Source organism: Stigmatopora argus, chromosome 5 (genome assembly GCF_051989625.1).
Source record: "Stigmatopora argus isolate UIUO_Sarg chromosome 5, RoL_Sarg_1.0, whole genome shotgun sequence".
NCBI classification, from domain to species: Eukaryota; Metazoa; Chordata; class Actinopteri; order Syngnathiformes; family Syngnathidae; genus Stigmatopora; species Stigmatopora argus.
This window is the reverse complement of record NC_135391.1, coordinates 20,036,989-20,050,000: the sequence shown is the minus strand read 5'-3', so window position 1 is coordinate 20,050,000 and position 13,012 is coordinate 20,036,989. Positions and strand designations below refer to the sequence as shown.

The 13,012-nt window shown below is 40.1% G+C and overlaps 1 protein-coding gene across 4 annotated transcripts in view; it reads right to left on the bottom strand.

The window, feature by feature from the left end:
* Window positions 1–12,948, bottom strand: part of LOC144074127 (N-lysine methyltransferase KMT5A-A-like) — a 32,930-nt gene extending 19,982 nt beyond the window's left edge. For 2 of the 4 annotated variants that reach the window (XM_077600327.1, XM_077600329.1), the window contains exons 1-2: window positions 12,465–12,568; window positions 12,241–12,338 (exon numbers count right to left, since the gene is read on the bottom strand). In XM_077600327.1, the coding sequence (XP_077456453.1) occupies window positions 12,241–12,338; window positions 12,465–12,474 (108 nt within the window). In that variant the 5' untranslated portion in view covers window positions 12,475–12,568. Of the gene's footprint in view, window positions 1–12,240; window positions 12,339–12,464 lie in introns of all 4 variants that reach the window. The other 2 variants (XM_077600330.1, XM_077600328.1) reach the window with 2 other exon arrangements.
* Between the last annotated feature and the right edge of the window lie 64 nt (window positions 12,949–13,012).

The following is a 13,012-nucleotide window of genomic DNA, read 5'->3' as shown; positions in this document are numbered from 1 at the left end:
TCGTCATATCCACTTTCCTTATCTTTGTTAAGCACTTTTCCTTATCTCTGTTAAGCCCTGGCTGTCCAAGAAGGTATGATATATCTCAATTCTAGCCTGAAAGTTTCTGCCAGTAGTTAATTAACAGACAGGTTAATCATAGAAAAATCCTTAGATGGAAATTCTTTTTTAACTGAAACCCACCCACAAATATTCAAATAAACGCCAATTTTTGCCTGTTGGAAAAGAAATCATAAACGCGAGGCTGATTATCAGAGGTTGTAATTTTCCCTCTTGCAATAAAAAAATGCTGGTGTGAGACCTGATCCTGAAGGGCCTTCAGTGTATGTATGTGTGTGTCCATCTCTCCAAATAAGAAACCCACCAGAACATGAATATCTCATCTCATTTTCTGAACCGCTTTATCCCCATTAGGGTCGCGGGGGTTGCTAGAGTCTATCCCAGCTGACTATCCCGGGCCAGAGGCGGGGGACACCCTGAATCGGTGGCCAGCCGATCGCAGGGTACAAGGACACGGATAACCATGCACACTCACACCCATACCTAGGGGCAATTTAGAGTGTCCAATCAGCCTACCATGCATGTTTTTGGAATGTGGGAAGAAACCACAGTACCCAGAGGACACCCACACAGGCCCAGGGAGAACATGTAAACTCTGTGAGGCCAACGCGCTAACCATTCGCCCCACCGAGCCGCGAACATGAATATGAACACTCATATTTACCGTATTTTCTCGCATATAAGCCGCATTTGTAACCAAAAAAAAGACGGACTCAATGGTACGGCTTTTATGCGCACAAGACTTACAGCGTTGCTATACTTTTTTACCAGTAGATTTCGGCATATTAACATTTACTATTTGTTGGTTATTTTCATTACTGGATGAATTACTAACTTCTTTATGATATTGACCCTAATAATTGCTTCTGATTCATACAGTATCTCAGAAATACCACGTGCGATGGTTTTTCTTAAGATTTTCCCTTCAAAGTAACTCATTTGTACTCACTATTAAATCCATGAATATGGAGGTGAAAAATTGTGAATCAGGGGCAGCTTATAAACGAGAAAATGTAAAATTCGACGATTTTAAGTCATTTTAAGGGTGCATCTTATATGCGAGAAAATACGGTAATATTTAAAAAAACTAGATGAACTGTTAGGTTTATCATTATTATAACTGTGCTTGAAATATAATCATTATATATGTGCTTGCAACAAAGAACGCTTTGCTTTTATTTTAGAGATGAAAATTTACGGGCCACTGATGTGTGGGTTAACGACCCAAATTGAAAGACTAGTGATTAACGCATCAACCTTGTGGTTCGAGGATCTACTAATGGAAGCGGGGTGCATCCAGACCTTCCAGAGTGTGGAGTATTCCTGGTGTCCTCGAGAATTTGTGGGTTTTCTCCGGGTACTCCAGTTTACTCCCACAGACCAAAATTATGGATGCTAGACTGGTTGAACACTCTAAATTCCCCTGATTATGAGTGTGAGCGTGGATGATTGTCTGTCTTTTTGTGTTTTTAATGCCACCAAGATATAATCTATCAATAGAATATCATGGTGGAAAAGCATTTGGAAATTTGAAATTGATTTCTGAAATCGCCAATAAGCCTTTCGGGGATGGCTGGCCACCAACATATAATCTATCAATCAAATATCAAGGTGGAAAAGGATTTGGAAATTTGAAATTGATTTCTGAAATCGCCAATAAGCCTTTCGGGGATGGCTGGCCGCCAAGATATAATCTATCAATCAAATATCAAGGTGGAAAAGGAATTGGAAATTTGAAATTTATTTCTGAAATCGCCAATAAGCCTTTCGGGGATGGCGGCGGCAGATTAGGACAAAAACAAAAAGAACAAGAATTTCGCCAAATTAAATTTTGACGAGAATGCAGCAGCAGTACTCCACATTTGAAACTTAACGTGGAGAAACAAATAATCTGCTCTGCAATGGGAAATTTGGGAGCACTGAGGGAAAATCAAAGAACAAAAAACAAATTGGTACCTCAGCTTACTTGGGTGAGCTGCTTTTAACAAAGCTAGCTTGAGTCATGGGAAGTCCTATGTCTCGACAGGCGGGATGGTGGCCTCGGTACAGTGCCACTACACAACTTATAGGGTTAAGTTGGTTGCAGAGCATGCTTAACCTGTGCTCGGCATATCAGTGCACAATTTGAAATTCCAAAGAACCATTGATTTATAGTGATAATGGCACCCAAATTGTGTTAACAAAATAGTTGGCTGGATGGACAAAAGGTTCCATATCTTGTTATGAAATCACTGCCTACAAAACGAGTTCAACAGGACAACAACATATGGAAATCCTATTTAGTAGACCATACAAATATTCACTGCATGATTGGAACTGGATGATGAGGCTAATCTGGCTGACTACATAAAAAAAATCTTTAAGAAAACGCATTGAATTTGGATTAACAGAAGAAGACTGTGCCTCTCAACAGGAAACGGACTGGACCAACGGTGGTGCTCAACCTGCAGTATAAAGAAGAAGCACTAGCACGCCGACAAGGGGATGTGGGGCCACCTTTTGCACTGTAAGAAGGTTCCCTCAGTTGAAACGTTTGAGGAGACGGGTAAACTTTCTGACCCAATAAAATGCAACCACTCCATTATTAATTGGAAAGAACTTTGTACAGACGCTCCCCTACTTACGAACATACGACTTACGAACAACGGTACATACGAACATGTCTGCAAATTGCGTTTATGTTGAAAAATGTTCGTAAGTTCGATTTTGTATTTTTTCCCCGTAGTACTTCTTTCCGCCGCTAATACCGACGCCTGGCGCTGTGAGAGCTCAGCTCACCCAGCATCTACCTTTTTCTGCCCACTTCGTTGCAATGCGGAAGTGCGTGAACGTGTCTCGAGTGCGCAAAGAACCTTTTTCATTTGTATCATTAAATATCTCGTGCATCCATTATTGAATATGGTTGGTAAAAAGCGAAAGGCTTCTATTGAGGGAGTTGCAAGGAAGAGGCAAGCCATTTCATTTGAAATGAGTGGCAATAATAACGAAGCTTGATGCTCGTTGCACGGGCATACAACTTGAATCGTTCGACCGTCAGTACCATTTATAAACATAAAGATCGAGCAGCAGGACCCAAATATTGAACGTTGCACAAAGTTTGCAAATCAATTGAATGATGCCATACAGTGCTACTGCATCATTTATGATAAAAAAAAAGAAAACTGCAATCGTCATTAGATAGCTTCTTTCGGTCAGTTTCTAGTAAATCTCTCTCTCTCTAATGTATGTATACAGTACTGTATGTATTCTCCATTTTATTAAATGTTTTTTTCAGTACAAACCAATGCGTGTTACGTATACAAGCCTTAAACATACAAATGCACTTATATAAACCTTCAATATACTTATATAGGCCTTAAACATAAATTATAATACAAAATATAGCACTGAATCAACTTACAAACAAATTCAACTTATGAACAATCGCTCGGAACCTAACTCGTTCGTAAGTAGGGGAGCATCTGTATATGGGTTTTATTGTCTCCATATGGTTTTAACGGTTCAAACGTTTCAATTGAGACTAAACCTTCTTACAAAGGGTTAAAACAAACGACCAGACGAGGGAAAATGCGATCGGATATAACATCTCCCTCAATCACCATTTTTTGGGGAAAGTGTTCTACAAAAGAGAAAAGTGTCCTGCTTGTAAAGAAAAGGAAAAATATTTAAACGGTGTCTATCCTGTTACGGAAGCAGTGAATGACAAGTCAATTTTTTCACTGTGCTAACTTTACCTGTTTGAACCTTACAGGGCATGGTCTGAATCTGGGTGCGGTAGATGAGACATGGTGTGACAATTGTCCAAGACAAACGGTCGCACTGATTCCACATTTTCGCTTATGGTGGTGAAGTGGGGCAAATAAATTATATAACTCTTGTTAAAAAAGAAACAGGACTATGTGCTTTGGTTTCACTGTTTTTATCAGTATCTGTTTTAGAGTGGAGGAGATACAATTGGCGGCTCGGAATTTCGGTGCGGCGACTGGCCTCTCTCGACGACGTTGAGCCTCATTGAGGGATGGCGATCCGACTTATGGGTTGGTTACGCCAAATTGCAGCAGGAGTCTATTTTTCTTTGGGTTACGCCAAATAAAAATTTGAATAGGATGAACAACATCCATTACAATGTCCAAAAAAAGAAATTGGATTTGCAATGAAGGAACAGCTGGCAGCCACCAGTCTCATGACTTTCCAGGACCGCAAAGCGGTTGATATGCTTCTGGCGGTTGATGTGCTCTTGAGGGAGCAGGGGGTGTATGCAATGTTTGAAAATGTTGCACTCAACAACACGTCCCCCAATGGGTCCCTGACCTGGGCTGTTGAAGGCCTGCAGACCCTGAACCGGAAACGAAGAGGCACCCTGGAGTGGAACTGTCCACCTTCTGGCAGACTGGTGGGATAAGGCCTTTGGCAAATGTAAAAAAAAAATTGGCCTTCACCGAGGTGATATCAATAGCTGTTTTGGCTAATACTTTGACAATGTGTGGGTATTGTCTTATCCCCTGCTTACGCTTTTTGCTAGACCGACTTAGGGTTGATACAGTAGCTCTAACAAATTCCGAATTACAAGGATTGTATCTGCTTATTAGACAGCCTACTGGTGATAACATTGATGTCCAGGATTATGCAAATTATGAAAATGAGTTGAACGAGAATGATTTTGTTCTTCCTTTTTCAGGCCAGATATGCAAGTAAGGTGAATTCTGGTAAAGATCGAGACAACGGACTTCCCCCAAATGTATCATATATAATAACAGGGGGGAATGTTAGGTTTATCATTATTATAAATTTGCTTGAAATATAATCATTATATGTGTGTTAGGTTCATTAATAGATATACTTTAATATAAGAAAGACATCGGAGCACATAATGCAGCGTTATCTTGCAAGTGAGAATCAACCCTTACTCGTCCTCGTCACAGCTCATTCTAAAGAAACCAATCCTCTCCTGTCCATTTAGTTGCATTAGAATCAAAACAATTAAGGTTATCTTATTCAAAACAATTGCATAAGCGTTAACCCGAACAACACAATTAAGGTAAAAAAACAACTACAACAACAATTGCATATCAGGTCGACCGAGCAACACTATTTTAAAACAATTTGCGAGTATTTTCGGAGATTGATTCGATTTCGCCATCTGTTGCGAAATCCAAGTCAAAAAATTTAAGAGTCCTTAACAGATCTTCATTGTGACTTTCCACTGGGTGAGGGGTCGAGGTTTTAATCCAAGTCAACAGTCCTCAGATCCAGGGCCTGGGTGAGGTGTCAAGTCAACAGTCCTCGAATCCAGGGCAAAACAATTAAACGTCCTCGGAGCCAGCTGCAGGGGGAAGTGACCTTCGAATTTGTTTCGGTAACAATTATATTAAGCGTTTGTCAAGCTTATAATGATTAATATTTCACATATACATATAATGATTAATATTCCACACATACATATAATGATTAATATTTCTTCGTTGTACGCATAGTACCCAAAATACCCAAAATAACTCCAACAATGTGCTTGCAACGAAGAAGGCTTTGCTTTTATTTTAGTTATTGACATTAATAAAAGGCATTTTAATACATCTCTTGCAAAAGTAAGGACTGTGATTTGCATCAAGAGAACTGTGAATTGTTTTGGGCATCAAGATGGTTCACATCGAACTGTGGATTGTTTTGGGAAGCATCAAGATGGTTCACATCGAACGGTGGATTGTTTTGGGAAGCAGCGGCTTCTCAAGATGGTTCACAACAAGCGCTCTTGGGAAGATTTGAGGAACTTTGGATTGTTTTGGGAAGCATCGGCTTCTGAAGATGGTACACAACAAACGCTCTTAGGAAGTGTGGATTATTTTGGGAAGCATCATCTTCTCAAGATGGTTCACATCAAAACTCTCTTGGGAAGATTCGACAGACCTACAATTGTTTTGAGAAGTGAGATAAATTGTTATGAGACTCTAAAAATGTTTAGACTTCTGTGGGACATGGTGTTAAAATCTTATGAATAAATTAGCGAGAGAGACATCGAGTGAGCAGAATGATCTTGACCGGAGACGCATGTGGATCGATTCTCTTCTTGCAAGAAATAAAGGATATGAGTTCAGATGCCTCTTTTATTGAAAGGTGAATTTGGGAATACCTTTTGGTGAACCTATCATGTACTGTAGTGACGAAGTGTTGAAGGTTGACAGTATATTCCATTATTTATTAGTTAAGTCATCGGAAGCTATGGATCAGGGAATTCCCACTTTTTCCTACAATTGTAGCTATGACATCATGCTTAACTTTATAGTGCTGCACTAGCACATGTTGACAGAACACCAGAACGGTCACATAGCAACAACAGAATTGCATACCTGTCAAATTATACGTTTTTCCCATATTTTATACGTTTATGATCATTTCAAATTGTGTACGCCATATAACAACTTTTGTATGGGGAAGAAAAACAATGTTAAAAAAAGTACGTTTTTTGTAAAACCAATCTCGTTTTACCCATTTCGGCTCTAATCCGGATCATTTTGGTCACTAGTAGCAGACAAAAACGTCATCGTCGGCTGCTACGTGCTGTGTTTAAGCATGATATGCGCATGGGTGTCAGTAAGCAATGTACCATATTTTCAAACCTATAGGACGCACTGCCTGAAAGGGCACTGTATCAGTTGCGGATGTATTTTCTGTTTTGTGGTCAAAAGAAAAGGCGCTTTGTTTCAAAGACGCGCTGCTATGGTTGTGATAGCATGACACACACGATAGGATGCATGCTAGCGAATGTTTCAAAAAGGCAACAGGAGCAAAACTGCGTTTGATTTTGTTTTATTGACGTAATGTGTATTCGCGAAAATATAAATCAAAGTATTCAAACATCTACAAATCTGTCAAAGTCCTTATCTTCTGTATCCGACATAGAGTTCAACCAAGTGGGCGAGTTTGCCAACAATGCTGCATTCCATTTCATTGTCATGGTCAGAGTTGTCGCCGTGCAGTTTCATAATAGTGATAACAGCTTTGACAAAAGCTCAAAGTACTGTGCTTGCCGGCACTTTGGCCAAAGCATTGACAAATTCCAAATTGTCACTTAACTCGTGCGACGCTGCCTTGCCCGTGTATGGAGGGCAGAGCTGCCAACTACCCCGGAATTTCAGGAGTTTACCCGGAAACACAATGCAAAATCCGGGACCCCGGACAGCCTCCATTAAGTCCGGAAATCCAAAGAAATTGTCACCTAAACATTTTTTTAAGCAACTATTTTGGAAAAGTAACACATTTCCAATTTAAATGCATCAAAATTCACACCATTGCTACGGCTTCCGCCATATTTATTCAACTGCACTGTAAACCGGAAGAATTCGGTAACACGAGTGCATTGTAAATCATCCAAGTTACAAATTCTGACAAATGATTCGTCTTGTGCGACTTCAGTGTGGCAATCAATTCGGAATCGATTGCATAGTTGGCCACGATCGCGCTAACATTTTCATTCTTGTTTTTTATCATAAGCGAGTATTATTAAGGATGACTAAACTACCACTCTTTTGTTTTGAAACAAATCCTTTCATTTCCGGGGTTGCTGTAGAGGAAGTTCAAGTTGGCGTACACAGCACTGCTCAATCAATAATGCCTCCTCGGAATAAACACAAAATGGATATGGATTGCAAATTTCGACGAAACGTTTAAGAAATCCAGACACTGACAGAAATGTATTGCTTCTTATTCAACAAAATATCCCATGTTGGCGCCGTCTCCAAAAGGATCAACATTTGCACATTGCACAACATGCAAGTGCAACTTCAGCGTGTCACACGGTGGAATTAATGAATGCAAAACGCACGTGGAAGGACCGAGACACGAAGAAAACTTTGAACTGACGTAGAGACAACCAACCTTCCATCAGCCAGATGTTTGGAAAAGACTCAGGCGAAGAGAGATGCGACATAAAACAACGACAGCGGAAATGCAATTTGTGGCGTTTTTACTTGAACACAACATTCCAATAAGTGCTGCTGAAAATGCGGGCCCATTGTTTCGCAAAAAAAAAGCCGAAATCATCTCAAACAATGTTGCGGCTAGTTCACCAGTGTTCGCCCCAAGTAGTGACGGCAGCAACGATAGCAGTGACAAATATTTTCCAGTGGTATTTACACATCCAGAAGATGGATTAATTAAGCAGTCCCTGTTATCTGTACCAGTTGTTAAGGAAAGTTCAGCTACAGGTGAGAATATGAAGAACTGGACAAATTTGGATTGAAATTAGGACTGCATTGCTTTTGGTACTGAATCATCTGAAAAACTCATGTTAATGTGGTGGAAATTTGAATTTGCAAATAAATCATCAACAAATTATACCTTGTTCACTCTTTATACTTATTTGCGTTATGCTGTACATTTTCAATAATTTGCAAAAACAATATTTCAATTAATGTAAAAACATGATAATAACAGTTTGATTTAAATTGTCCTACGCTTATTTTTATTTACATTTTATATCGATTTGGCATGAATCACAGTCACTCTGGAAAACTACGGAAATTGGACAAGGGTACTCCTGAAATGTGGTCGATGGAGGTTGGCAGCTCTGATGGAGGGTTAAAAGCGATATGAGCACACGGAAGTCAACTGCCTTGACACTCGTCTGGGATGTTTTGAATGGATTTACCATAATGCTTGGAATAGACGGGAGGCTATTTATAGGGTGAACGTCCGCTGGGTTGATCTCAATAAGGATTGTGTCGGCAAGAAAAGAAACCAGTCAGTCAAGCGGTCAGGGCACACAACATTTTGAATTTAGTGCATAAACAATGTGCACCGACTGATTGGGTGCCCCATCCATTTTAGAGAAAATTTTAGACTTTTAAGTGCGCCCTATAGGTGTGAAATTACGGTACTTAGACAGTCTCGCTGTCAGTGTCAAACAGCGACATCTACAGAATCTTGAATTTAGTGCATAAAAAGCACACTGACTGAGTTGGGAAAATGTTGGACTTAAGTGCGCCCTATGTGAGTAAATATGTGACGCGTTGCATCTTTATGGTTTACAAGCAGAAGAGTTCAACAGGGTTCTAATGTAAAGACGATTTAAGAATAATGGGTTTGTATTGTTTTCATGTAGGGTTGGAATGTAGGAGAACTGTGTCAAAGAGGTAAAATTTTGGCAAGAGGAGGTATTGGGGGATGTTAGAACTTAGCGACAGGCGGCAATAAATAATGAATTTGGTATTTTAAATTTTTGGGGATTATATTTGCTGTTAAGAGACCCATGTTCTTGAAACTCCAGATTAACACTTATGATGGGAGTTTATAAACGTGTGTCAAATTTGGTGTGACTCGGACAATTTTTTTGAACACTGGATTTTTTAGATCATCGATTTTCAATACTTTTCGGGGGTGCTTTGACGCAAAACGTAGCCTATGACACTCCCAGACGCCTAAAGTATAACTGTATGAATTTTCATGAAAATCAGTTCAGACGTTTCGGAGTCCTTGGGATCAAACAGAAAATTGGCTTAGCCGTTTTAGAGTGCATAGGGAACGAACAGACAGATACCCACACACGCACAGAGGCAAAGATGCATTTATTAATAAGTTTAGATTTTTGCTGTCAAGAGACCCATGGTCTTGAAACTCCGGATTAACACTTATGACGGGATCTTACAAACGTGTGTCGAATTTGGTGTGAATCGGACAATGTTTTTGAAAACCCAATTTTTTCGATTTCCGATACATATCGAGGGTGCTTTGACTTGGGCACAAAACCTAGCCTAAAACACTCGCAGACGCCTAAAGTATAACTGTGTGAATTTTCATGAAAATCGGTTTAGCCGTTCCAGAGAACGGAGGGTAAAGACAAACCTACACACACGCACACACATTTAAATTTAGTTCGGCCGCTCTAGTCTGAGATTGCCGTTGACTGTCGCGCAGTCACGGGGATTCTGAGTCTTCCTGGCTGAGCTGAGCTCTGTTGGCTCGAATGGCGGCAGCTTTTCTTGTTTGATGTCTGAACTGGGTCTTGAATGAAAATGGTAACACGATCGTGAGCCATTTCCGGTGGATGTAAAGGTGGAGGGGGAGCGCAATGCATTTTTATTTTATTTTTTTACATTTTATTTATCTATTTTATTTTCTGTTAAGAGCCCGCTGATCTTGCGTACTTAAATTTATATATACATTTTGAAGATGGTTGTTGCGCTATAAAAAAAAATCTCTTTTGAAAAATGGGTTAGATGAAAAAGGAAAATGTGTGTTACATTCCTAGCACAGCAAAGGTGTATTCAATTATGTACAGGTATCTTGAGCTGGGAAACACCGCCATCGCGTGTCCAAGCATGATTACTACCTCGGACCATTTTTCAAAAAATCAGATTTCTTCGATTATCAATTTTCGATACTTATCGAGGGTGCCTTGACACAAAACCTAGCCTAAAACACTCGCAGACGCCTCAAGTATAACTGTGAATTTTCATAAAAATCGGTTCAGCCGTTTCAGAGTCCATGGGGAAAGAACAGATACACGCATGCACACACACACACACACAAAGATCCATTTATATAATAGTATAGAGCACGTGTCAAAGTGGCGGCCCGCAGGCCAAATCTGGCCCACCGCATCATTGTGTGGCCCGAGAAAGTAAATGATGAGTGCCAACTTTCTGTTTTATGATGAAATTCAAATGAAGATTGTAGATTACAGACGCTCCCCTACTTACGAACATTCAACTTACGAACAACGGTACATACGAACATGTCTGCAAATTGCGTTTAAGTCGAAAAATGTTCGTAAGTCCAATTTTGTATTTTTTTCCGAGTAGTGCTTCTTTCCGCCGCTAATACCGACGCCTGGCGCTGTGAGGGCTCACCTCACCCAGCATCTACCTTCTTCGTTGCAATGCGGAAGTGCGTGAACGTATCTCCAGTGTGCAAAGAACCTTTTTCATTTGTATCATTAAATATCTCGTGCATCCATTATTGAATATGGTTGGTAAAAAGCGAAATGCTTCTATTGAGGGAGTTGCAAGGAAGAGGCAAGCCATTTCATTTGAAACGAGTGGCAATAATAACGAAGCTTGATGCGCGTGAGAGTGGTGAGCGTTTCACGGGCATTGAATCGTTCGACCGTCAGTACCATTTATAAACAGAAAGATCGAGCAGCAGGACCCAAATATTGAACGTTGCACAAAGTTTGCAAATCAATTGAATGATGCCATACAGTGCTACCGCATCATTTATGATGAAAAAAAAGAAGAAAACTGTGCAATCGTCGTTAGATTGCTTCTTTCGGCCAGTTTCTAATACATAAATCTCTCTCTCTCTCTCTCTCTATACAGTACTGTACATATTCTCTCCATTTTATTAAATGTTTTTTTCAGTACAAACCAATGCGTGTTACTTTTACAAGCCTTAAATATACAAATGCACTTATATAAACCTTCAATATACTTATATAGGCCTTAAACATAAATTATAATACAAAATATAGCACTGAATCAACTTACAAACAAATTCAACTTATGAACAATCGCTCGGAACCTAACTCCTTCGTAAGTAGGGGAGCGTCTGTATTTCCAGTGTTCCCTCATTTTAAATCAATAATTGCAAACAATTTGTACTAATTTGAATGTCGAAAAATTATCTATCGATTAGCACGATCGAGAAAGCTGTCAATTTATTAATCGATTAATTTTGGCAGCCTAGTTAGAAGACATAACGGCCCTCCGGATGTAATCGAAACTACCACGTGGCCCGCGACAAAAAAATGAGTTTGACACCCCTGGTATAGAGTATAGATATAGATATAGATCATCACTTAATAAGGGGAATTGCAATCATTACTAAGGAGAGCAATTGGCCATGGTTGACAGGTATGGAATTAAAAGCCTATGAAACTGCAAAAATCTATATCCCATTCTGGGAGCGACATGTTCTGTTTGGAGAAAGGAAGAATAACACTGTAATTGTGATCTAGTTTGTTATTAATGCATTTCTGATACTTTTAGGATGGATTTGTTTCCATAATATGTTCTGCTATCATGTTCAAGTAATTTGTAGCATTCATATCGCCTGTAAGCTTAACATTTTTGTTTTGATAAACTCGTTTTCAACATTGACGCCTTTGTTTTAATACGAAAATTTACATTCGGGTAACACTAATCAATGACTCGGTGCAGCAAAAGAATAGCGCAATTGCAAACAAACCTCTTGTCTACCCAGAGGCTGGTTTTCTTTGGCTTCTTTGGAAGTGACTGCAGTAGAGATTTTGTTAATTTTCTCTGTATTTTCAGTTTGTTTTTTCCCTGTAAACACACAAAGCAACACTTTTGCTCCTATTCCAGCCGTGTAGCAGGTTGTTATCGGCCGGACTAGCTAAAATGCCAAGGAACTTTATGAAGAGAAAATACATTGAAAATGGTTTTGGTTACCTTTTGCCATGTTACTTGGACGTATACGTTTCCAAAGCGAATCGGGAAACGGTGAAGCTAACACTTTCTGGAGGCACCGATAACTGAAGGCAAAAGCGTGGTGGAGTTTAAAAAGTCAACGGCGTTTCCTATTGGTGGCTTCAATTGGGCGGGCCGAATGCACAACTGCCGATTTCTCATTGATCGTTGTTTCAAGCCGGGCCATTCAAAAAGAGTTGCGACACTTTCTGATCTCGCCGTACCGCGCATCCTTGTAAGGATTGCGGGGGTTTGCCGGAGCCTATCCCAGATGACATTTGGCGAAAGACAGACTAGTACACTCCAGACTGCTCCCAAATCAGCCGGACACACAGAACGACAAACACCCATCCGCAATCATACCGCCACCGGACTGCGGTCAAGTGAGGCCAGCCGCACTTCATTTTAGGTTGCCCTGTTCCTTCAGATTTTACGGCAGAGGCAAGAATTTACGACCGCGCGCCTGAACTGGAAAAAAGAACACGATAACGTCACCGCCGAATCCCAGTCGAGCGCTTCTCATTCGACTC